At 38.6% G+C, this 26,846-nt stretch overlaps 1 protein-coding gene across 4 annotated transcripts; it reads left to right on the forward strand.

Annotated features, from left to right (window-relative positions):
• Nucleotides 1-966: 966 nt before the first annotated feature.
• On the forward strand, nt 967-26,465 carry LOC130879615 (cytochrome P450 2C70-like). 4 transcript variants are annotated; one of them, XM_057778308.1, is made up of 10 exons: nt 967-1,134; nt 3,501-3,663; nt 6,452-6,601; nt 9,563-9,723; nt 16,727-16,900; nt 17,038-17,059; nt 17,845-17,964; nt 21,890-22,077; nt 25,025-25,166; nt 26,284-26,465. In XM_057778308.1, exons 1-10 carry the CDS (start codon nt 967-969, stop codon nt 26,463-26,465), a joined length of 1,470 nt encoding a protein of 489 aa, XP_057634291.1. The 4 variants fall into 4 exon arrangements, with proteins under 4 accessions (XP_057634291.1, XP_057634290.1, XP_057634293.1 ...); XM_057778307.1 differs by lacking the exon at nt 17,038-17,059 and having other exon boundaries at nt 17,823-17,964; XM_057778310.1 differs by lacking the exon at nt 16,727-16,900.
• Nucleotides 26,466-26,846: the final 381 nt, after the last annotated feature.

The following is a 26,846-nucleotide window of genomic DNA, read 5'->3' on the forward strand; positions in this document are numbered from 1 at the left end:
TGTCTGTAAGGTATCCTGAAGCAGTGGTGGCCCAGAGTTTGTGGGAGTGGCCAATCAATGGCTAATCTCATTGAATACCCACCCCAGGAGAGGGACCCCTTGCCTTATACTGTTTAAATGATCAAGAACTGGAAGCTGGACAGTCCAGAGACCTAGAGAAGAAAAAAAACATGACTGGCAAAAAAAGAAAAGAAAATTCAATGAAATGATTTTTAATGTTACTCACAGATCGGTGCCTATCCCAATAACCACCAGAGAGGCTTCCTCAGCTACTACTAGGAGCAGATGTATAGACCCACAGCCAAACATTAGGTTGATTTTGGGGATACCTGAGGAAGATGTGAAGGAGGTATTGTAGGGGAAGAGGGGTTAAAGATGCAGGGAGAATAAGGCCTACAGAACCAACTAAGCAGGATTCATAGAGACTGAAGCATGATTCTTTCACTAGCTCTTGGGACCCCTTTCCTCCTGCTGAGTTGCCTTGTCCAGGCTTGATATGAGGGTTTGTGCCTATCTTAGTCTATCTTCTTATGCTGTGTTCAGTTGCTATCACTGGGAAGCCTCTTCTTTTTTGAAAGGAAACGGTGAAGTAGTAAATCTGGGGGAGGGAAAGGGGAGGTGGTGGTGGGAACTAGGAAGAGTGGAGGGAGGGGAAGCTGTTGTCAGAATGTATTGTATAAGAGATGAATGAATAAAAAGAAAAAAAAACAGTCATCTATAACACACTTTATTTTTTTTTTGTTGTTGTTGTTTTTGTTTTTTCCACTTTAAAGAAGGGAGTGTTGTGTTAAAATGAAATGGCAAACACACAGAAAAGTGTTAAAAATGGGCAGTTTTGTTTATACAGACCAAAGTGTACTAAAGAGAGAGGTTCCACCCCCAGTGCAAATACTGTGTACTTTTTGGAGCTGCATTTATAAACTCTTGGAGAGCAAACTTTCCAGTGCATTTGTTCAACGTGAGTCAATGGCTCTTTTTACCATTTTGGGGATTTGCCTGTCTTGTTTGATCTTTTTTTTCCTATGGAATCAGCACCGGAGCAAAGGGAAACTCCCACCTGGACCCACTCCTCTTCCAATTGTTGGAAATATTTTGCAAGTGGATGTTAAAAATATCAACAAATCTCTGAGAACGGTAAGAGTGATTAGCTTCCTCTCAGTGGTTTTCAATGAATGAATTATTCGTCCTCAACACAAATAAAATGTGATCCTAGACTCCATGGAGATGCTACCAGGGTTAAAGAAGAAAACCCTGACTCTTGGAGTCTCAACTTAATAGTCTTAGCCACTTGTTTTAATAGAAGTGTGGGTACAGAAGTTAACTATACAATAAGGAAAGGTATTTTACTATTACTGTGACCATCTGAAAGAGAGAAATCCAGAGGCTTTCTTTGTGTTGACAGTCTTGAGGGTTTTTGCCTGTGAAAAAGCAAAGACAAGACTTGAGAAGTTTTATTTTTTTTATTTTTTTATTTTCAAGACAAGGTTTCTCTGTAGCTTTTTTGGTTCCGGTCCTGGAACTAGCTCCAGGCTGGCCTCGAACTCACAGAGATCCACCTGCCTCTGCCTCCCGAGTGCTGGGACATAGCACAGTTTTAAAAATTTATCAGTGTTGAATTTTCTGGTCCTTGAGGGTAGAGGACAATGCTCATTTGGCACTGAGGAAGCTGATTTCATTTTGTGTTCAGGAAGTTGTTCAACTGGCCATGGGCAATCTCCTGGTTTTCTGGAAGGAGTACTATAGTTCCCATAATATAACTGCCCTTTTTGGATGTATCTCCTTCATAGAGTGAGCTGCCTACAGAGCTCTGTTAATTTTGGTGGTTTAGGATAATTATGGATGGTTTGAGGGTGCTATAGAGGCTCTAACAGAACCTGTGAGGTTGAAAAGACTTCAATCATGTCAATGGCTTCAACACTGAAGTAGGAGGATTAGCCACTTCATATAAACACTTGAGTGCTTACTGAGTCTACACTCAGAGTCCAACAGTAACTGAATCACAATTTAAGGTCATGGAGACAGGTATAAGCTGAAGGCAGAGATGTTAATATTTATCTTGGTTTTAGTTACCCATCAGACCCAAGTGAAGAGTGAATGTGTGTTTGATGTGTATACATGTATATGTGTGTGCATATGTGTGTTTGAGTGTGAGCACACATCTGTCACAGTGATTATGTGGCAGTCAGAGGACAATCTTGAATGTCTGTCCTGCTTGCCATGCTTGAGACAATGCCTTTGCCAGTCACTGCTGTGAATCTCAGGCTGGATGGCTGTGAGATTCTGGGATTCTCCTGTCTGTCCCCCTTCTTGTGGGAGAGATTGGATTGCATGTGTGTTTGACTGTGCCTGGCTTTATGTGAGCACAGCAAGTCCTTTATACATGGAACCATCTCTCTAGGCAAAGAATGAAAACAAAATTTTTAATGGAAACTCAAGTCAGCTCCTTGTTTTACTGAGAGGAAGAAGGAAATGGGATCCAGAAGTTGATCTGTGATGCTGTCAGGAGCAGAACAGTCAGTGTTCACGTACTGTCCTAGGTCCTCTTCAGCACAGCAATTATTCTCTGATAAACTACAGTGCAGATGGAACTGTGTTCAGTTACAAAAACCTATTGATTTATAGTTCTCAAGTCTACATTTCCCTGGAGAATAGATTGACTTAAAATCAAGGACGTAACTAAGAATTCAGGAATTCTGAGAGTTCCTACCATGTTTTCTGGACAACAAATCACTGACTGCTCCATTGATCCACATGGCAGCCATTCCTGAAACCTGAAGGGGTGACCGGAAAGCTATCTTTTGCCTGAGACAGGAAGTCACCAGAGCACTCGCTGCCCCGACAGCTCCTTCCTCCTGGGCTGGGAGTTCTGAATTAACTCACAGTTTGGTACAAGATTTAAGATCTCCCTGGGATTTAATTTCTGTCTCTTTAATATGTAAAGATTCCACACAGGTTAGTTGGCCGTGTTTATACTCAACAGTAATGAATGGCTGCCTGGCTTCAGGCACCATGCTCTGTGCATGCAGCTGATTGTCAGGGTGATTGGAATGTAGAAAGCCTTATGGAAGGTGCAGTCTGGCGAGTAGGCATGTCTGTCCTGTTGTGTTTGCAGTTCTGCTAAAACTCTGAGACTTCAGCATGAAGGATGACATGGAGAACGGATGACAGAAGATGACTGTTAGTGTCCAAGCGGGATGAGTGGTACAGACGTCCACACTCGGAATGAAACACATTGTTTATTGTAAGAATAGGCTGGAAGAGAAATCTCATGCAAATGTAGATTTGACAAGAAAGCATAAAAGTAAAATTTGAGCAAATACATATCACAATCTGTGTTGTATAGAAAATGACTAGTAACAGCAATGTCTGCAAGAGCCTAGCGATAATGGCTCTTGCTATTAAACTATTGGGTCTAAAGTCAATGAATATGTGAATATTAAAATGTCTCTTCAGTAGAATGCAAATATTTCCCTCACTGACCACCTATGCTCTGTTTGCAGCTATCAAAAGAATATGGCCCCGTGTTCACCGTTTATCTGGGCATGAAACCCACGGTGGTGCTGTATGGATACGATGTATTGAAGGAAGCTCTGATTGACCGGGGAGATGAGTTTTCTGGAAAAACACAATCGTCAATACTCAGTCAAGTCAACCAAGGGTTAGGTATGGCTCTGTGTTGGGGCACATTCAGGTCTACACATGCGGCAGTAAAGTTGCAAAGGCAAGGAAATTTATAAATTCTTGAGTTATTTTGTAAAAATTGAAAACAATTTAAATATAGCACAGGAAAAGCATTTCCTTATGTCATATTTGTGAAACCTCTGTTCTTTCTGATTTGTCATCTGCCCACTGCTCTTCCCCTTCTTGTCTGTGTTACTGATTCCCTTTTCCTCCCCAATAACCCATCTCTGCTTTCACATATTAGCTTCTTTTTATTCCCTCCTCCTAGATCTCTTCTTCCTCTCTCATAGTCTTTCTTCTTTCATTACATACAGACACACACTCACACACAACACACACGTGCATACTCACACACGCACACACTCACATGCATAGGTGCAGCCACATATGTACACTCTAGAACTCTATAACAGAAAACTGCTGGTTTTTTTTTTTTTTTTTTTTTTTTTTGGTCTGGCTTCCTTGAAACAAATATGACCAAAAGTAAGTTGGGGAGGAAAGGGTTTATTTGACTTAAACTTTCAATTTGCTATTTATTATTGAATGAAGTCAGGATAGGAACTCGAACAGGGCAGGATCCAAGAGGCAGGAAGGATGCAGATGCCACAGCAGGGAATTGGGGATGGTGGTGCTGCTTACTGGCTCATTTCTCATGGCTTGCTCAGCCTGCTTTCTGATTGGACCCAGAACCACCAGCTCAGGGATGGCCCCACCCACCATGGACTGGGCCCTTCTGCACTGATTGCTAGTTGAGAAAATGCCTTACAGCTGGATCTCATTGAGTCATTTCCTCAAATGAGTCTCCTCTGATGACTCTAGCTTGTGTCAAGCTGACACACTAAACTACTGACTACACCCTGTAAATGTGTTCATTTTCTTTATGTTTGGTAAATTTTGATTATAATACATTATTAAATTTAAGTTGTATTTGGTGTGACATTTCAGCAAACAGATACAGCACCTACTGACGAATTTGGCTCATTTTTCTCACCATTCCCGGCCCTCTTCTGACCTCTAGTGATCATTAATGATATGGATCTTTAAACCATTTTCAAAATTAATTAACTTTACACACAGTGTCCCCATGAAGTATTAAGTTTTAACTTGTGATTCCAGCATACTCATTTTATATGAAAACCAAAGCATAATGATAAAGATACTGACACAGAGAAAAGAAATGAAAGGGACAAAATATCTTAGTCACCAAATGTTCTGTCTCCTGGTCTGAATATGAATCTAGTTGATTTTATGTGTGTATAGAGTGAGGACCAGTATAAATATGAATATTTCCAGACTTGTATTCAGTCTTTTATCTTTAAAAGTAATAAGGAATATTTGAATACAATGCAAAGGGACAACAAAAAGCACAGCCGTACTCCCCTAAGAGTGCCTCAGGGACACTCAGTGTTTGTGTAATGTCCTGATATTGGAACGCTCTTTTCTTTTTAAATTATTTTTCATATTATTATAATTACAAAATTTTTCCCTCCAAATCCTCCCATATACTCCTCCTTGTTCTTTTTCAAATTCATTAACTTTTTTGGTAGTTGTCATTGTATGAATATATATGCATCTATATATATTATATATTTATATATATATAAAACCTAAGTATATAATATATAAATATAACCTGCTAAGTCTGTATGACGTTACTTGTATATATATTTTCAGGGTTAACCATTTGCTATTGAATAACTAATCAATACTCAGGGTTGAGGAGCCCAGTCCTAATGGAAACATCCACAAAATATTCCTGCACCCAAGGTCTAGGGAACACTGTGGAGGAGGAATAGGAAGAATGGAAGAACCACAAGATCAGGGAGTTTGCTGTGAGAATGTGTCTCTTAATTGTCAGAAGTCTTACTAACATGACTTCCCAAACATGAGGTGAAAAAGGATGTCACCAATAGACATGCCAAAGTGAATGGCGAGGGGAACCGTAAGTCCTCAACATCACATACAGAACTTCATGCACCCAAGGAATGTTCAGAATGGAAGAAATTGTCTTCCCTTAGGATAGTATTTCCATCAATTGGAAATGCTTTTAAAACAGTTCAGAAGTTTCTCAGGTCACACTGAGATTACATCCCTGCAAATCCATCTAAATGAAAACGAGTCCAAATTGGAAATGTGCTTACTACTTCCCATAGTTAACCTAACAAACACCACTTCCCATAGTTAACCTAACAAACACCACTTACCACAGTTAACCTAACAAACACCACATCTCACATGGCACATTGCAGAGTATGGGTTACTGTCTTCCGTGGTTGCATGGCTGATTAGGAGGTCTGGCTTTCTGCTCAAGATTAGGAGGGCATATTATAATACAATTTCATAACCTAAGAAGGGAGGAGCATTCAATATTCACATTATGGTTTATACTAATCATGTAGCTATTTTCTACTAACTCATTGCAGAGAAGCCAGAAGTTGAAACACTGAGAGTTGGAAACTAACTGTATATCAGTTATTGATTTTGAGTCTGGCATAAAGCTGTCCAGTCTTCTGTTGGAGCATTGAGTTCTGGCAAAAGTGATGAGGGATCTTTGGCTCCTCTGTATTGTTGTCTAAAACTTCCTTGACCAGTTTATTTTAATGGGCTTACCTTTTGCCTTGATCACGTTTTGAATTTAGAGAATTTATGTTGAACTTCTAGATGCACAGATCACGCAATACATGCAAGAATTTAAGCAAGCACAAGAGTCGATATTATTTCCTGTGATGAATACTCTCCACTAGAATTCACATTATTTTTTTCCCAACAGGCATCATTTTCAGTGATGGAGAAGTATGGAAACAAACACGGCGTTTCTCCCTCATGGTCTTACGGTCTATGGGAATGGGAAAGAAAATTATTGAAGACCGAATTCAGGAGGAAGTCTCTTATCTATTGGAAGCACTGAGAAAAACCAATGGTGAGTATCTATTTCTAGAATTACTAGATGAGCAAGATGAACTGTTATTATAAATAGGCTTTTTAGAAATGTCATGGAGTCAGAAGTATAATTGAAGGTTACTCTGATCACATAAGGACAGTAAGAAATGATGCTGCCTGCCTTCCCAGGACACAGGCTCACCAGCTTTCGCCCAATTAACTTTCAGTATTATCCATGGTTCCTGGTTTCATGTGATTCTGGAAGGAGAGAAAGTTACAGGAACAGGAAATGCTTTGTAGATCAGCTATGAAAGCAGCACTGAGAATTCACCTTCCATCGGCAGGCTCTGTCTAGGAACAGGACCACACTGACCTGCACGAGGAGGGTGAAAACATGACTAGCTGTGTACCCTGGAAGGAAAAAAAGCTGTTCAACAACTTTTTGAGAAGCGTTAAAGGGTGACCAAATTATCTAATGTGTCAGGAGCAATGATTCACATGGGAAAACATGAGATTTCAGTAGAAATCTCGGTGCATAAGTGGGTGTGCACATGTACGTTTGGGGTACGGAGGAGGAGAAAGTGTGGGTAGGAGAGCAGGTGGAAGGGGATGGAGTCAGGGCTGCAAGATATATATGACTTTAAACTTCAGTATCTAAACGTTTTTAAGAACACCACTAACACTGGGTGGTGATGGAGCCTGCCTTTAATTCCAGCACGGAGAAACCCTGTTTCAAAAGAAAACATCATTAACATCATGTTACTTTATTTTCTGTGGTGAATTATTGTGTTTTAAGCCAATATTCTATAATTTTAAAAGCATTTTAACAGTTTTTTGGTAGTACATAAAATACAATGATTACAGGTAGCATTTGTATAATCTGGTTGATATGAGGACAGATATGTGGAAACGAATGGAGCGTGTCAATGAAGCTAATCTGGGTGATACAAAGCAACATGTTACGCTCCACACGTGCAGAAATGGAAAAGAACACGCTGCATGCATTGTGCATATTATTTGTGTGAGTTCATTTTCAAATGTAATATGTTGATTATCCTCTTGTGTTTAACTTTCAAGGAACTCTAGAGTGTAGTTGCTATATAATACAGAACTGTGCTGGTTCAGATGCAGGGTAGTTTATTCAATTTCTTTACTTCTGGCTAATGGACTTATTTCAGCCTTTCCATCAACCTTACACAAGAAAAACCCCTTTGAATTATCTTAAGTATGCTTTCTTAAACGTAGTTGCAAGTTCTCTCTGCCAGTTGATCTCCCTGCCCCACCTCCCCAAAATTATTGATGTCTTTCTTTTATGAGAGATTATGTGGACTTTGTAATTTGGAAGTTCTTAAGTTTAAAAACTCTTTTTTTTGAGAATTTGATACACGAGTCCTAGTCTACATCATTTCCATAGCCTTCCTCAATTAAAGATTTCTTCTTCTGTAATTTTTGACAATATATATGTATATATCAGTCATGTATACACAGCTGCTTAGTCTATTTAGCATTGCTTGTATATACTTGTGTCCAGAGCTGAATAGTTGGGATTGGATAACCACTGTGGGAATTTTTCTTTGGAGGAAGGATTCGCCATCTCTCAATAGCTGTTGATTGCTTGTAAACTGGGCTGACACAGGGACTCCTCAGTCTATACCAACTTCTTAATCAATACAGAAATTGGAATTCATCTAGAGCTAGGAACATGTGGAATTTCCCCTGTTGCTTGCCATGCCAGCTGGTGTCATTATGCAGTTCTTATTCAGGAAACCATATTGTTGAGAAGCCATGAGAGCATTTCCCATATTATGCCTGGGACTCTCTCTAGCAGTTGGTGTCCTTGTCCTCTGGTTTTTACCACTCTCTCCCCTTCCTTTTCCATGATTTTTCCTGAGTCTATGTGTAGAGGCTGCATTGCAGATATATCAGTTAGGGTTGGGTACCTCACAATGACTTATTCTCTGAAATTTGGCTAGTTGTAGATATCTGTAACAGTTTCTACCTGTTAAAAAAGAAGTTTCTATGAATTATAAGGGTAAACACTTACGATACAGTTCGAAATTAATTTAAAACTAATTGAGATTTGTACTTAGAAGATAATTATAAGTTGATATATTCACTTTCTCTGATACAGAAGGTTCTCACTTGCTAGCTCAGCTTTCCCACAAATAGAAGAGGTTTTATTTCTTTCTGCAAAGCAGATTTCAGCCAGTGTACCCCATGTGCTTCATGTCAACCCCCACTTAGTGCACTTCCATCTTCCTTAGGAAATTGAGGAGCCACCATTGAGGGCATTGTGAATGCAGATGAGCTGCAAATTTAAGATGTATCATGTGTTTGCCAAGACTGTTAATGTCTCATTCACAAATTTAAAATATTTCACACCTGTTGGCTGTTTTGAATGTTTGGGATTTAATAGAACATACCATTGACAGAAGCATTTTCATCTTGCTTCCTCTGCATCTGGGTGGTGACTGCAGACTTAGCCTTTCCTCTTCCCAGAATTCTCCTAGTCTGGTTGCCCCACCTGTACTCCCTGCCTGGCTATTGGTCAAACAGCATTTTATTAAACCAATACAGTGACAAATATTTTCAGGGTACAAGAACGTTAGCCCACAGCAACATACTGTAAATTTTTAGAAGAGAAGAAATTGATTTTAAAAAATGAAGTTACTAAGATTTATATGTGTACTGTGAGGAACTTCCACACATAGATTTAAATTACATCCATTTATAAATATTTTTAAATGATCTAAGTTCCTGCTTTTTCCTCTTTAGAATGAGGATTTTAGGAGCCCAGTAAAAAGAAGAGAACATTTTTAAATTGCAAATTAATACATCAGATAGATTGTTTTGGGGGGACAGAGAATAAAATGTCTCTCAGGCTTACTGAGGTCACAGTGATCATTCCTCTCAAGGTCGCTCACATGCCCTACTGTTTTAATTTCAAAGTTCTAGGTCTGTCTGAGGATTGCATATTAACTTCTAACTTCCTTTGTTCTAGGATCCCCCTGTGACCCCAGCTACCTTCTGGCCTGTGTTCCCTGCAATGTGATCTCTGCTGTCATTTTCCAGCATCGTTATGACTACAATGATGAGATATTCCGAGAGTTCATGGAACAGTCTTTTAGAACTCTTGAAGTTTTAGCCTCGCCTTGGGTTCAGGTGAGAGCCAACTCTATCTCTATGTGAAAACGTTATGTGACCCAAATCTGTTCCATTACCATCCAAAAGCTTGATGTGTCTTGATATCAGGTTTATTAGAGCGTTGACTTTCTGAGAAGATGTTGGTGGTTTTCAGCTTCAACAAAAGGGCATTTGTGTGAATTTGGGAAAATGAAAGGGCTTTTGCAGGTGTAGAGTGCATCAAGAAGGCTGTGTCCTGACTTGTGCATTTTGTCTTCTAGGTGTCCCCGTTTCTTAGAGCATCTTCTCCTCTTTCAGTCTTTTCTTCTCTCTCTCTCCTTCCTCCATCCCTCCATCCTTTATTTCCTTCCTTCTTTTCTTCTTTCTTTCCATTATATAGCTCAGGCTAGCCTTGAACTCATAACTTTTGTGATCTGCCTTCTGAGCTGCTGCCATGACAGATCCATGCCTGCTTAATGAATTCAACAGTCTGAACTTTTTATAATGTGCCAGTTCAGCTGCAGTGCAGCAGCGGTTGATGTAATCATTCTCATAAGTACAGCAATGAGCAGTTCTATCATGAGACAAGTTCTTATGGGCACTCTTTCAGTGAGCTTCTGTACTACAATCATCGCATGCGAGTCTTGCCATGGCCTCAACAGTTTTACTAGCTTCTAGAAGGCTGGCCTTGTCCTTCCTGAGGTGACAAATAAGGTAAAAGAGCACATGCTACCAAAAGGTTATTCTGATCAAAGCTAAAGGACAAAGTATATTTCCTACTATTTATGTTCTACTTTCTTTACCATGCTTTAAGAGGTCAAAAGGCACTTACTAATTTCCACAAATTAATTTGAACTGAATTGCCAGATTCCAAAAGGGAACTTGACATTTCAACACCATGCCGTGGAACAGGTTATTCAAAGTAGAACTAATTTCCACAGTTTCATTCAAACTATACCATTGCCACCTCAGTTCTGAATATACTTTCCTTGAGGGAAGCCATTCAGGTTCCAATCAATTAACTTCTCCATGGTAGATATTATCTAGCACCCAAGGGTTCTTGCTTTCACATTGTTGCCAATGTAAACACTCAGATTCCTTGTTGGTAACCCACACCTCACAAAACAGCAGGCTTATGGAACTGGTGACATTAATCTCCTATCCTTTAAAACCAGATGCATGAACCATATATAAAACACATAAAAATCCTGTGTAGTATTAAACATAGACATCTATACCTGAAAGTTATATTTAGATATTGAGTTCCATTACTCATACAAATAGGAATTACTTACACTTCCATGGTATAATTTATGATTTCCTTACCCTCCTCCATATGCTCAGCATGTCCTTGGTTTTCATAAGGACCAAGAAGAGCCATTAACTGCCAGTAGGAAATCCATATCTTCCCAACTTACTCCTATGCAAATGAGAGGATCAGGAATACAGATCCCATATGTGTGATTGGTTCTTTTTACCTCTATGGTTACCATGGACAGCATAGCAAGAGATAGAGTTGTAGCTTTCACAGGTTTCTCAGCCAAACCATTGTTTCCCTTACCAGACAAATTCTTTAGCTGTCTCTGGGTAAGAGGGTCAGCCCTCTATTTTAAGGTCTTTCTGCATCTCTTTCTTCACCACTTTTCGTCTCCTGGAGAAACATAAGCATAACTGTGGCCCCGTCATAACACCTTCCTTGGTTTCCATTCTGATGTTAAAACATTCTTGTAGTATACAGGCTGATTCACTTCAGTTTTTTTCACAGTCCAATGCCTTTCAGCAGCTGTGGTCCCTGCTTCATTAGCATTTAAAAATTTAAAGTTAGTAAACATTATGTGCAATCTATCCTTGGGAGCCCTCATATCCCCCTTCTGTCTAAAAAGCATCTCTAAGTTAGTTTTTGTTAAACTGGATATATCTTCATAACATTAGGAATTTATCATCATAAGAAAATCTATTTTAATCCAAAATAATAATCAGAGGTTCATTAGGACTAAGAAATTTTATAGGTACCACCTTTTATCAATAATGGCCACCACTGTTCCTGGCTATTCTTCTAGGTGCTCTTTTTCCTGATAGTATTTTTTAGTAGCTGAGGTGACTGCAGTTCAGTATTATACTGTCATGTTTCAATAAAGTTTGATTGATTTATTTACTTTTAAAGCAAGAAAACTGAGCTGAAGGAGACACTAACCCTTCTTCACACTTATTTCCATTTTTATTTCTGTCACAAATCACTTATGCTCCTTCCCTTCCAGCTTCTTGTTAACTAGTCTCTAACCTCAAGTAACTCACTGCAAATGTTTCCTTCTTGCTAACTAGTCTCCATCCTCAAGTGCCTCACTGCAAATGCTTCCTTCTTGTTAACTAGTCTCCAGCCTCAAGTGCCTCACTGCAAATGCTTCCTTCTTCTTAACTAGTCTCCATCCTCAAGTGCCTCACTGCAAATGCTTCCTTCTTGTTAACTAGTCTCCAGCCTCAAGTGCCTCACTGCAAATGCTTCCTTCTTCTTAACTAGTCTCCATCCTCAAGTGCCTCACTGCAAATGTTTCCTTCTTGTTAACTAGTCTCCAGCCTCAAGCTCCTCACTGCAAATGCTTCCTTCTTGTTAACTAGTCTCCATCCTCAAGTGCCTCACTGCAAATGTTTCCTTCTTGTTAACTAGTCTCCAGCCTCAAGTGCCTCACTGCAAATGCTTCCTTCATGTTAACTAGTCTCCATCCTCAAGTGCCTCACTGCAAATGTTTCCTTCTTGTTAACTAGTCTCCATCCTCAAGTGCCTCACTGCAAATGCTTCCATCTGCTACATCTTTTCCTACATCCATAATCCTTCTGCTCCTTTTCTTTCCAGTTAGGTCACTTTCTATTCTCAGTGGATCTCTATCCATCATGTGTTGATTGATGTATGAGGTCAGTTAATGTTGAGCCTCAATCTTCCTTAGAGATACCCATTTTGGATGAAGATGGTACAAACCATTATTACCACAAGGCTGAATTGTTTCTTAGGCCACTCAATAAACTTGTCCCCCAAATTTAAATAAACAGCAGAATCAGTAAAAATAGTCAATAGATTAGAAGCATTTAATAAGGTTGGCTGATTAGAGTGAATTTAATTTTTTGAGCTGTATAACTCAGTGTGGGTACAATCTTTTTGTGGCGCGTGTGGAATTTGCATGTAAATATACTCTTTGTCCTTAATGCCATCTAAAAAAAGCACTAAAAGAAACCCTATAGGATATTAGGAGGTAACTTCGGGCAATACCCATGGAGTTTGTAATGGATTTGTTGTGGGTCCCCAGCAGCTTGCTGAGGGGTAGAGACCACGCAGCAGGTCCCCAAACCAAGGTGGTTGGTCCCCAGCCATGTGGCAGCTGACTGGTCCCTGGCAAGCAGTGAGCACAGGCGGCAGGTGGGAGGCACAGAGATAGACACACCATACAAAATAAAATTGAACATTTATTTGGTGTTATGGAGGGGAAGAAAAAGGGCGGAAGGAGGGAGAGAGAGAGAGAGAGAAAGAGGGAGAGAGAGAGAAAAGAGAGAGAGGGGACAGAAGGAAGAGAGAGAGTGGGGGTCTGATGCTGCAAACAAGAAGGGAGTGGGGGTGGCTTGTCTCTTAAAGAAACAGAACATTACAGTAGTCATAAAAGAGGATTTTTTAAAAAAATTTTATAGATCGCAAGTAACATGCTAATGTGACCTGTCAATTATTAACAGTGTGGAACATTTTACTTGCACTTTATTTAGTGGAAAAATAATTTTGGTAGGCTCTTTATTGGTAAGAGAACATTTAGAATATTTAGTAAATTAATAGCCTGTTCTGTTTCAGGTGTTATAGAATTGATCTGAGCCTTTCCAGAAAGTAACTTAAAAGAACAGAGCCAGATTCTCAGGAGTGATGAATAGATAAGAGAATACCTAGTGATATTATGTTGAAAATTATGAATTTTTCACTGTCATTTATCTATTATGATAATCAGACATTCATTTAGGCATTAATTAGATGTTCCAGAGAAGAGGAGATCTTCCATATAATGAATGACTAATACTGCTGGAAGTTTAAACAGCATTGGCTTAGTACTTTATGTCTTGATTCCAATTATTTTTGTTTTTGTTTTTAAATATTTATTTATTTACTTATTATGTATACAGTATTCTGTCTGCAGACCAGAAGAGGGCACCAGACCTCATTACAGATGGTTGTGAACCACCATGTGGTTGCTGGGAATTGAACTCAGGACCTTTAAAAGAGCAGGCAATGTTCTTAACCACTGAGCCATCTCTCCAGCCCTCCAATTATTTTTGTACAAGAAGTTGAGCTTGTCTTTTCTTTTATGAAGGGACCATAGATATTGAGTTATCCTTGCTATTAGGAAAAACCAAAAATATTTTCCATGAAGGGACCTTTAATATTGAGTTATATACCTAGGAGTGAAAAGCAAAAATCATTTAAACAAAAATCAAGCAAGCAAAGAAGAAAATTCTAAGTTCTGGGCTGACTGTGTTGGCTCAAACTGCAGCAGGGGAGCCCAGTCTGCCATTCTTTGGAATTCTGCTGTTGCTGCTCTGCAATGGTGAGCCCTCAGTGGGAAGAGCGGCGGCCGTGTGGAGCCAGAAAGCGCTGAGTTCCAGCTGATGTTAATTCCTCCCAATCTTGTAGGATAATTTTATCCTGAGTAGCCTAGTTATTTCAATTCTGCCTCACACAGATGAGCGCAGCTCATATGCCAGCACTGGTTCTTTAAACTGCTTTAGCTCTGTTGTCTCTGTAGGCTTCCAGCTAAGAACTACTTTCATTTTTTTTTCTGTCAGGAAGAGTTATTTTTTTTTCTTTCTCTATTCTTTTGTTTCTTGATCCTTTCTCTTTCTTGGCCTTTATCAAACATTTTCCCTTCTTCTATCATTCTATCAGGAAAATCCTTTTTTTTTTATGAAATATTTCCCCCTTTTCCACAGAGAAGGGCCTTTTCCTTGATTTATTTTTTGTCTCAGGAGACATTCTGTTTGTATCTGTAATATTTGCAAATGTGTAGTTAATGTTTCTCTTTTTAACAACGATACATATTGCCACTCCTGAGATGGGGAATTTCTCACATCCCTGCCAAATCCTGTAATCCTGCTAACCTGAGACATCTTTATCACCAATCCTGGAGTTCCACTTACCTGAGCATAGGGTACCTCCAGTACTGGAGTGTCCAGATTGCTCTTTCCTCCCAGTCCCACAACGTTGGGTACCTTATGTATGTGTTCTTATGACTCAAGTAGGTAGAAGAAGGAGACTCACTCCAGATTGTAATTCAACTTTTTGTTAGCAGCAGGGAAATCAGCTTCTCATGAACTGAAGGCGTAGCAGCTTCACAGAAGCCTCTTCATTGTTACACTGATTGGCATTTTTAGTGTGTCAATTTCCCCATCTAAAACTGATTATCTGGTCTAGGAGTTGTCTGAAAGAACAATTACCCAAGAAATTACTAGTCATACAAGACTTCCTGGTTTGCCAGGCATGTCTGGAGACTAAGCTATGTGAAGGCTCTGAAATTCCTTTATGAAGAGGAACTCAGATAACTACTGACTATTAATAAAAGGTTGCTTCAAAGCCTAGGTTCCATCACTTTGGAATTTATGCCAGGTACAAAGAATCTGTTGAATATATCACTACAACTCTCATTTTTAATAAGATGGTAGTTGACTACAGAATGTCCCTATTTCTTACTTTTTTCCAAAATAAAAAAATAAAAATTTTTAAACAGCTAGTCACTGTTTATACTTTCAAATTATATATTATATGCAATAATCTGTATATAGACATTATTTTAAAATTAGACATTCATTTAAGCATTAATTAAATGATCAAGAGATGAAAATATCCTCCATTTTAACACATAACTAATTTGAGATTGTAATTTTATCATTTCCCTCTTCCCTTTTTCCTCTCCATCTCCTCCCATGTACCTTTCTCCCTTGCTCCGATTCAAATTCAAGGTCTCTTTTTCCTTTAAGAATACACGCACGCGCACGCGCGCGCACACACACACACACACACACACACACACACACACACACACACACACGGTGCCATTTTGTAAATGGAGACTGCTTTTTCGTTTCCTGGCTGCCCAGACACCAATAATCACACAGAAACTATATTAATTACAATACTCTTTGGCTAAAAGGTCAGGTGTATTTCTATCTAGCTCTTATATCTTTAATTAACCCATTTCTATTATTTTGTATTTTACTACGAGGTTCATGGTTTGTTACCTCTTGTTTTTTGGGTAGTTACATGGTGGCTGCCTCTCTTGGTAGCTACATGGTGTCTCCCTGACTTCACCTATTCTCTCCCTATACCTCATCCAGCCTGGCTATATACTGCCCTGCCAAAGGTCAAAACAGCTTTGTTCATTAACCAATGAAAGCAACATGTATACAGAAACACATCCCACATCCCCCTCCCCACTCCAGACTACAATATGTAAACATAGACCGCTGACTTATTTAATGTTGCTTGTATGGATATAATTTCAGGCTAACCACTTGGTGTTAGGAGACATTCCCCAGAGACCACATATTCTCCCTCTCCCAGCAGTCCTTACTCATGCCTGAGTGGAACCTCATGAGATGTCCCCCTTCCACTTTCTCATGTCTATTGGAGTTGCAGTTTTCAGGTGACTGGAAAAACATATGCAGGATATACAACGGGATAAAGACCATGTCTATCCATGCTATCACTGATATTTGTTCTCAGAATTTGACTAGTCATTGAGCATCTCAGTGTTCTCAGTACAAATGAGGGGACACTTGGATTAGCCTGCACATTCTGCGGGAGATTTGCTGCCAGGAATTGAATGTGATCAGTATTTGCTGCGCAAGCGGTGTGCATGGCAACTCTGATCATTTGATCCATGCTGTGCCTCCTCCTCTAAATGCCAGGCATGTAGGAACACAGGAGACATGGGGGACTCACTTTTTTGGAGTGTTGGACAGATAATCTAAGTCTAGAAGGTGTGTCGTTTACACTAATGCGAATTTCTTTCTCTTCCAGTTGTGCAGTGCCTACCCTATTTTATACTCTCTCCCAGGAAGCCATAAAAACTTCTTTAAATATGCAACTGAACAAAAAGAATTTATTTTGAAGGAAATAAAAAGGAATCAAGATTCTCTGAGCCTCAGTAGCCCTCAGAACTTCATTGACTATTTTCTGATTAGAATGGAAAAGGTACAAGAGATCCTGACTTGCTACTTCATATTTGTGGGAGTTCTGACTCAGTTTTCTTTTTCTTGGTAAAAGTTGGATGTTCAAACTAATGTTCCTTCTAGTGATACATTCATTGCTTGTTGAACTAATTCCTTAAGGCAAATCATTTAGAATATATTGGTATCATTAAGATTCTCAGTTATTTAGAATTAGGAAGTCTACCTTTACCGTGTTCTAGGTTTGTTTTTTACTTTGAGGCAAATGAAAACACATACACACCCATTCAAGAGTGATGAGAACTTGCCGTTATATGTAAACAAACCTCCATAAACAACAGGTGTAAAGACTTATGGAACACAGGATTTTTCTTTAAAGAGACTCTAGGAAACCTTTGCAGGTGAGTTCAGATTTGAGGAAACTCCAGTTTAGCCTAACAGGAGGATAAGCTAGAGGATGGTAACTGCAGTCTTCAGTTGAGCTATCTTTGAGAAGGTGACATAGATTTTAATCATGGTGGTGGGCATAAGGACTGAATTGGTTAAAAATAGCAATGGAGTTTGTATGTGCATAGTTCCTGAGACTGTAAATGTATTAAAATTTTACTGGGGCTAGAACTGATGGAATCAGTAACTGACTTGATGCACACTTTTTTTGTGGGCTTTAAGGACCAGTCTTAAACTACCCCCGTGGTCCAAAAGAGACAGTACAATAAGTGAAGAAAAAGGAGTCTCTACTATGTACTTTTCTGCATCAGCAATTCTCTGGCAATAGGAAGGATATCAGGCATGCATTTCTTAGGGCCATGAAGACAGATAAGGCCTAATAATGTCTAGCTTACCTATAAAATTCTTTTTCATATTGAATTATTTTATGACCCGTAAGCCTTTAAAACTAACAAATGTTCAAACAGGCAAAACTAATTGCTATAAACTGTAATTGTTAGGAAAAAGACAATAAAAAGTCAGAATTTACCATGGAAAACCTGGTCATCACCATATCGGATCTTTTTGGTGCGGGCACAGAGACAACAAGTTCCACAATGAAATATGGGCTTTTACTCCTGCTGAAGCACCCAGAGGTCACAGGTATGATATAGATGGGCAGATGAATGTCCACATAGAAATGGGCAGAGAGCACTAGCAACTGTCTCACTATTTCCTAGAAGGGACACTATTTGCATAATTAGTGCGCTTACCTCCTGCTGGATTAATTCAATTCAAACTAGATCATAATAAAGATAAAGTAAAATAGTCAAGCTGCAGCAGGGGATGAAAGAGCAGTGAGCACTATTCTCCCTGCTGTGATTCAGAATCCTTGATTAGGTTGAGACAAATACATAGCAATACAAATTGAACTAGCCTCTCCTTACATCTTCCCTACATCATAATAAATAGCTATTTATTTTACAGAAAGTATATATCATATAAACGTTTCTTAGCATATATTAATTATAGATAATGATGTGTGTTATTACAACAGTTTCATATATATATATAATTATTTTGATTATACTCCACTGCACTTTCTTTCTCCCCTTCTCTCCCAGTAATAGCCTTACTCTTCCTTACTGGTTCCTTTTTACCTTATGTCTGTTTTTTTTTCTTTTTACAATAAGCCAATAGTTTAATTAGGTTTATTTACCTGATCATTGGTAAGGTTTTATGTAAATGGAGATTGCTCATTCATTTCCTGGCTGCCCAGATCCTAATAATCAAACAGAAACTATATTAATTACAACATTGGCCAATAGCTTAGGCATATTCCTAGCTAGCTCTTACATCTTAAATTAACCAATTAATTAATTGGTTATCACTAATCTATTAATCTGTGTATCACCATGAGGCTGTGGCCTACCAGTAAGTCTCTGGTGTCTTTCTCCTTCAGCAGCTACATGACATCTCTCTGACTCTGCATTCTTTCTTTCTGCATTCAGTTTAGTTTTCCTACCTAGCATTATTCTAACCTGCCATTGGCCAAATCAGTTTCTTTATTAACCAATGGTAATAAAACATTCATGGCATACAGAGGGGAATCCCACATCAGTGTTATTTACAGGATTATCAACAACTTACCAGTGGCTACATTACTCAAGAGAATTTTTCTTTACATCCCAGGAAACATTAACTCCCCATAGATCCTCCAGAGGGAAGGTTGATGGGACCAATCTTGTACAGATGTTTTGTGGGTTATCATAGCTGTTGACAGTTTACTGGAGAAATGGCCATGTCTCATAGGGTTTCTATTACTGTGAAAAGGCACCATGACCACTGCAACTCTTATAAAGGGAAGCATTTAATTGGGATTGCTTTACAGTTCAGAGGTGTAGTTTGTTATCAACATTGTGGGAAATATGGTGGCACACAGGCAGACATGGTACTGGAGAGGTGGCAGACAGTTCTACATCTCGATGTCAGGCAATGAGAAGAGAGAGTGATCCACTGTGTTTGCTTTGAGCTTCTGAATCCTCCATGCCCACCCCCCACCACCATGGTAAACTTCTCCTAGTAAGACCATACCTACTTCAACAAGGTTACACCTCTAATAATACTACTCCCTGTGAGTCTATGGGAGCCATTTTCATTCAAACCACTACACCAGACTTTATAAAATGTTTACAAGCTTCTGGTGCTTCATTTCTTAAGAACTCTGTTCAGAACTAGAGCCCATCTTTTGATTGGATTATTTCTTTTGTGTTTAGAGTTTCATGTTCATGTGTATTCTAGATATCAATCCTGCATCAGATGTGTAGTTGAAAATGACTTTCTCTTATTCAATTGAGTGCCTCTTCATTTGATCAACCATTTCCTTTGCTACAAAGACGAGGCTTTTTAATTTCATGAAGGTCTTATCAATTGCTGACTTTATTTCATTAGCAACTGGAGTCCTATTTATTAAGTCCTTTGTTTCTCCTTGTAGCCTTACCCAAGCATCTTCTCCTACATCATGCCCATGTGCTCTTTTTATTATATTCTGTTGGTGAAGGTGGCTTGTTGGTTCCTGGCTGCCTGGCTAGCTTAGACCCGAAATAATCACACAGAAACTGTATTAATTAAATCACTGCTTGGCCCATTATCTCTAGCTTCTTATTGGCTAACTCTTATAATAAGTTAACCCATTTCTATTAATCTGTATATTGCCACGTGGCTGTGGCTTACCGGGTAAAGTTTCCAGCGTCTGTCTCCAGCAGCTCGATGGCTTCTCTGTCTCTGCCCTCTTTCTCCCAGCATTCAGCCTAGGTTTCCCCACATAGTGCTGTTCTGCCTTGCCATAGACTCAAAGCAGTTATTCATTAATCAATGGTAATCATAGCATACAGAGGGAAATCCCACATCAATTTTCTGGTTTTTTTTTTTTCATCACCTAATAATAACCCTGCTTTGTCTCCACATGCCACAACTGTTTACATGCATACACACAGACACAGTAGGTTAGGGTTCCTCTATGAGGGAGAACATGCAGTTTCTCATTTCTGAGTTTAGTCTACCTCAATATTATATTCTCCTTATCCATTTTTTTACTGAACAATTTTTGTTGTTACTTCTTTTACAGCTAAAATCTCTTCCATTCTGTATATGTACACATTTTCATCATCCATTCACTGGTTGATGAGCATCTAGGCCAGCTCCATTTTTTGTTATCATTAAACAAGGATATAGCCGGGCGGTGGTGGTGCATGCCTTTAATCCCAGCACTCAGGAGGCAGAGGCAGGCGGATCTCTGTGAGTTCGAGGCCAGCCTGGTCTACAAAGGGAGTTCCAGGACAGGCTCTAAACATACAGAGAAACCCTGTCTCGAAAAAACCAAAATAAATAAATAAATAAATAAAAATAAATAAACAAGGATATATAAATGTGTCTGTGGTAACATATGGTTTTTTTTTGATATATGTCTGGGAATATTCATGTGACACATCTCTCTTTAGCTTATTGAGGGACTGCCATAATGTTTTCCATAATGGCTCTACTAATTTGCACTCCCATCAGCAAGGCAAAGGGTCCTTTTTCTCACATCCACAGCAACATCTGTTGTCAGATTCCTTAATGATAGTCATTCTGACTTTGGTAAGATGCTATCTCAAAGTAATTTTAATTTGCATTTTTCTGATGACTAGGGTTGTTAATCACTTAAACAAACACTTTTAGCCAGTTGTGATTCTTCTTATGAGAACTTTATATTCATTTAATCTATCCACTTGCTGACTTACAAAATTTTTTGTTTAGCGTTTAGTGATTACAATTCTTCATAATTTCTGAATTTCTGAAACTTAGTCTGAAAGATAGTTGGCCAAGAGTTTGTCCTATTCTGGGAATTCTGTGTTTACTCTTCTATTAGTTTTTTTTTTTTAAAAAAAAAAAACAACTTTTTTTTTTTTGCTATGTAGACTCTTTTGATTTTATTTGGTTCCATATGTTAATTCTCAGAACTCTGTTCAAAGAGTTATTTCCTATACCTATTTCTTTAAGTTTATCTTTGAGGTTTTTCCTAGAAGTCTCAACATTTCAGGCATTAATGAAAGGCTTTGATTTACTTTGATTTTTGCATAGAGTGAAAGACATGTAATTTAATTCTTCTGCAAATAGATATTCAGTTTAGCCAACAAATAAGTTTCCATTTATTGGAAAGACAGTCTTATTTTTTCTCCACTACGTGTTTCTCCCTCTGTGTGTATGTGTGTGTGTGTGAGGATAGTGTGAATGTGTTTATTTCACTAATTTATGTTTCGGTATGTTTGTTATTGGTATGTGGGAAAGGTATTGGTTTTGTATGTTAACTTTATATTCTGATGCTTTGCTGAAAGTGTTTATAGTATTTAAGCATTTTATGTTATATACACCGGTGTCTCATACTTAGACTCTTGTCGTCTGTGTGTTAGGTTTTCTAGTCTTGTAGAAATGTTGGAACTTGCTTTCCTCATCTCTCCACTTCCTTCTACAACTTGAACATGATCAAGAATTATATAAAAGATAATTCTTTTCCATTTTATAAAAACCATGATTTCTGCCCTGGTAGCTAAAATTCAGGAAGAAATTGTACGTGTGATTGGCAGACATCGGAGGCCCTGCATGCAGGACAGGAACCACATGCCCTACACAGAAGCTGTGCTGCATGAGATCCAGAGATACATTGATTTTGTTCCCATTCCCTTGCCTCGTAAAACAACACAGGACGTGAAATTCAGAGGATACCACATTCCCAAGGTGAGATCTATTTCATCTGTGTTCCTCACCATGCATCTTTGCCTGTCAATAATTAAGTAATGTGGTTACATAAAACCTGACCTTCCGCAATGATGCCAGAATCACACACCAGTCATCTCAGCCCCCTCATGCTCTGCTCCTTTGTTCGTCATTTGTTGATATGGTTTTCTAACATGATTGGGCTCTCACAATCTTTTCAGTCCATTGATATGTCCATATGCTTCCCGCCTGTTAGTTCAATCTGCTGTCCACATCCTTGCTTTCCAGTGGGTTTTACTACTCTTGTCAATAAACCACAATTCTGTATTCCCTCCTCCCTTTTGCTTTCTGTTTGACTTACTTAGAAGAAATCTAATCTAGCAATATCTTTCCCCTTCCTTGGTTTGGTGGGACTCATCTATGTAGCTCAGTAAGTTGGTATCATACCAAACACATTGGTATTGTATACACAATTTATTTTGAGACTTGGTCTTATTCTGGACTTAAAAATAATATCCCAGCTCCAACCTCCTGAGCACTGGCATTTACAGGCTTGAGCCACCATTTTCCATTTAGTTTTAACCAGCACTTAGTATTTAGTTTACCAATAATAAACTCATTTTATTCCAATTAACTGCAGATTAAAAGCATCACACAGCTAGTTTAAGGAATCAAGTCAAATACAAGCCCTGTCCTTGCAGTTGCTTGGCGAGCACTTTCTCCACTGAACCATCTCACTGGACTCTATATTATGAATATTAATGATTAATGTTAGTTGAGCCCCAAATTTTTTGGAGATATAGACATAATTTTTCTCTGTCTGAAGTTGTTTTTGTATTAGCTAGTGGTATTAGCGGATGTTTTGAATAACTCATTATAGAATTTTAATGTTTGTCCTAAATATGCTTAGTTCATGAAGTTGCCAAATATTTTGTTAATCTCACCATCAAAGTTTAGGGTTCTCCTACTCTGGTCTTTCTGTTTCTGGAAGGTACCCTTTTTCTCTTTGGCTTCTGTGTGGGCATATAGGGCAGGCTTGACCCTGGTTGTTTAATAAGGTAGACTAAAGCTATAGAGCCAAGATAAAGTCTTTCAATCCTTTCTCCTGGAACCTGCCCTCTGGATAATACCAAGATAATGAAAATCCCATTATGTACTATTTTAACTTTTCAAGAACCTTCCATGTTCAAGATTATTCACAGTTTTTCCAAATTCTACTCTAATAACATGTATGTGTATTATGATTATAGATCATCATGTGGAGTCTCTCAGCTGACTCCCTATTTACTAATATTTGATACTTTGTAATAGTTGGATATATTAATAAGAACTTCCTTCACTTAGAAATGTAGTGTCTCCTGTATTCTTTTACAGTTATTTTTTTCAAGTGCTCAAATATATTTATAATAGCTATATTTTGAAGTTTTGTATAATCACTCTAAATTTATACAATCTTACTGGCTCATAGCTTTTCATTTGTTATGGTTTGCATTTCTCCTTTTCCAAGTTTACTAATGGGTGGTTCTTAATATTATGCAACATTGAGGGTTGTTGAAGAAAATGGCAATGAGGTTTTCAAAAACGATGCGCATTCATTCTTCCAGAATGAAAAAATGAGATGAACTTACCTTTCTTAAATTAAAGCATATTTTTTCATATAATGTATTTTAATTATGGTTTTCCCTCCCCCAACTCCTTGCAGATGTCTTTACCTCACAACCCATCCAAATCTATACACTTTCTTTTTCTCTCTCATTAGATAATAAACTCATTAGATAAAACCAAAAGCAAGCTGTGCGGTGGTGGCACACAGCTTTAATTCTGGCACTCAGGAGGCAGAGGGAGGTGGATCTCTGTGAGTTTGAGGCCAGCCTAGTCTACAGACCAAGTTCCAGAACAAGCACCAAAGTTAGACAGAGAAACCCTGTCAAAAAATCAAATCAAAACAAAAACCAAAAAAGCAACCCCCCAAAAACAAACAAAAGCAAACAACAACAACAACAATAACAAGAAAAATTCAAACAAGTAGCAACAAAAACAAACAAACCAGAATAGAACAGAGAAAAAAAGTTCCAAATGAAAAGCACATGGAACACATACAGATGGACGCACAAATTCACGTGCACAGAAACCACTTGAAAACAAAATCAAATACCATACTATATACACCAAAGACCTGAAAATAAAAAAAAGAATTCCCAGGGAAAGCATTAAAAAACAAACAAACAAACAAACAAACAAACAAACAAACAGAAAAGCCTTCCACAAACACTTGAGTTCTTCTTGTGTTGGGCATCTACTGCTTGACATTGGTCCTGCCTGAAGTGCGGTTTGTTTCCCTACTGAGACTGTTGGAGGAAACTAATTTTTCCTAAGTCAATAGCTGTTCATTTAAGATAGTTTCTGGGTTAGGGATTGGGACTTATGTCTGCTTATCCCTTCAGTGCCAAGAACTCACCTGGCTTAGACCTGTTAAAGTACTGTTCATGCTGCTATGGTCTCTGTGACTTCATATAACTTGCCAGTTCTGTTGTGTCTAGAAGGCCTTGTTTCCTTGGTGTCCTCCATCCCCACTGGATCTTACGATCTTTCTCTCTACTCCTCCACCAAGTTCAAATGAATTTTCAATGGCGTTGCCCTGTGGGATGACACTGTTGAATGTGTCAAGACGGATGCACTTCAGGGAGCTTCTTCAATTCTGTAGATTCCTGGCATCAGAGCACAAACTAGAGATATTGGTTGTGATGAGGTCAATGCACAAAGTCCCTGAATGAGAATTATTGGATACAAAATCTGTTAGTACTGGTATTGATGTTTTTTGACAAGAAAAAATGACTTCTCTTTCTTTCCCTCTTTGCCTCAATCTGCTCATCATCCACAGAACAAAGAGATCAAATGAGAGACAATTAATTTTTTTTTCAGGTTCCAAGGCCTCCTCCATAAATTACTTTTGTTCTTTTTCTTTCAGGGCACAAGTGTAATGACATGTCTGACTTCTGTCCTACATGATGACAAAGAATTTCCCCACCCGGAGAAGTTTGACCCTGGTCACTTTCTGGATGAAAAAGGCAACTTCAAGAAGAGTGACTACTTCTTGGCTTTTTCAGCAGGCAAGTGAGCTTTGTTTCCATGTGTGTTAGGACCCATGTGAGGTGAGAAGGGTCACGTATGGAGGCTTCTGTGGGTGGCGTGAAGAGCCATTTCCATGAGGCCAGAGGCGGCAACCCCAAGATGAAGGCTGCTTCTCATTGGATTACAGACTCCACCTACTGACCCTGCTTCTGAACCTATAGCTGAGTTTCTCAAGAGCTCTTTCTGAAAGAAATGCTGTTCTTCTGAGGCATTTCTCTCTACCCAGAGGAGTCAGGCCACTGTAGACCCAAGAAACACTTTACATGTAGCAACTCAGTGCTCAGATCCAGGGGTTCAGTTTTGGAAAGAAACAAAGAGGATAAACGAATAGGAGAAGACAGTACCCTGTGAAAATGTGCTTTTCTCAAGTCCTCCAGGGGAGTCCAGGGAGAGTAGTTGGCAGAGTTGGTGTTTTTGAAGGACACCAGGCTGAATGGTCAGACTGCAGAAGTTGCTCAGAGGAAGTACCATTTAAGTGCCTTCTTTCAATTTGAAAGGGTCTAAAAAAAAGAAACATTGATCCACTCTAAGGTATGATTAAAATGTTAAAATGATGATTAAAGTGATTAAAAAGGAAGAGACTATTTCCTTGGGAACAGAGGAAACAACAAGTCCGACACAAGCAAGTAGGCTTCAATAGACCAAGAACCAGGCGGGGCTGGAACCTGTCCTGCTGAGGCCGAATTTCATATTCTAGGAGAGCCAGGGCTATTACATAGGGAAACACTGTCTCAAAAAAAATAATAAAGTTTTGTATTTGAGAGTGAGTGAGGTGGGGTACATAAAAACTTGGAGTGGGAAAGGAAGGCTTAAAAATGATGTAAATATATTAATTTATGAAATATAAAAATTTAAAATTACCTCCCCAAAAAGAAATAGCTGAAAAGAATAGAAAAGCAAAGCAAAGAAAAAAGAAAAGAAAAAAGAGATTTGTCCCGAGGAATGGAAGGACGGGAAAGAAAACAGAACAGTACAAAAATACAGTCAGTTGTCTGGTAATTAGTCTGGGTTAATTAGTTATCATTATCATCTGTTCTACGTGTGTTAACTCAAAATCAGAACTAAATGACTTACCAGTTGTTATGTCTTTTTTAGGAAAAAGAGCTTGTATTGGAGAAGGTCTGGCCCGCATGGAGATGTTTTTAATCCTGACTAGCATTTTACAGAATTTTACTTTAAAACCTCTCGTGGATCCAGAGGACATCGACACCACCCCAGTTCAAAATGGCTTATTGTCTTTGCCTCCATCTTATGAGCTCTGTTTCATTCCAGTCTGAAGTGGGTGGTCTTTCTCATTGATGACTGAGACTCTGCTTTTACTTGTCAGCAAACAGGGTTTTTGTGTCCTATGTGCCTGCATTCTGTAGTTCTTCTTAGTGGCAGACCTAAATATTCTGAAATATTCTAAAATTTCTTCGTAAAATTCTTTATGAACAAGTTCCAGTTTCCACATATGAAAAAAGCCTCACCGATTCAGTAATAATAAATTTTTTGTTGTAGTGTGTGTCAGATCATTAGTTACATTTTCATTTGAGTACATTCCAGATTGGAAGTGCATCATCAAATCATGTCGTTCTAGTAAGAGTTAGCAAGCAGACTTATTCTGTGATTTTACAAGAAAACTAATGGACAATGGAACTGAGCCATCATTCATTCCT

This window comes from Chionomys nivalis, chromosome 8, assembly GCF_950005125.1.
Source record: "Chionomys nivalis chromosome 8, mChiNiv1.1, whole genome shotgun sequence".
NCBI lineage: Eukaryota > Metazoa > Chordata > Mammalia > Rodentia > Cricetidae > Chionomys > Chionomys nivalis.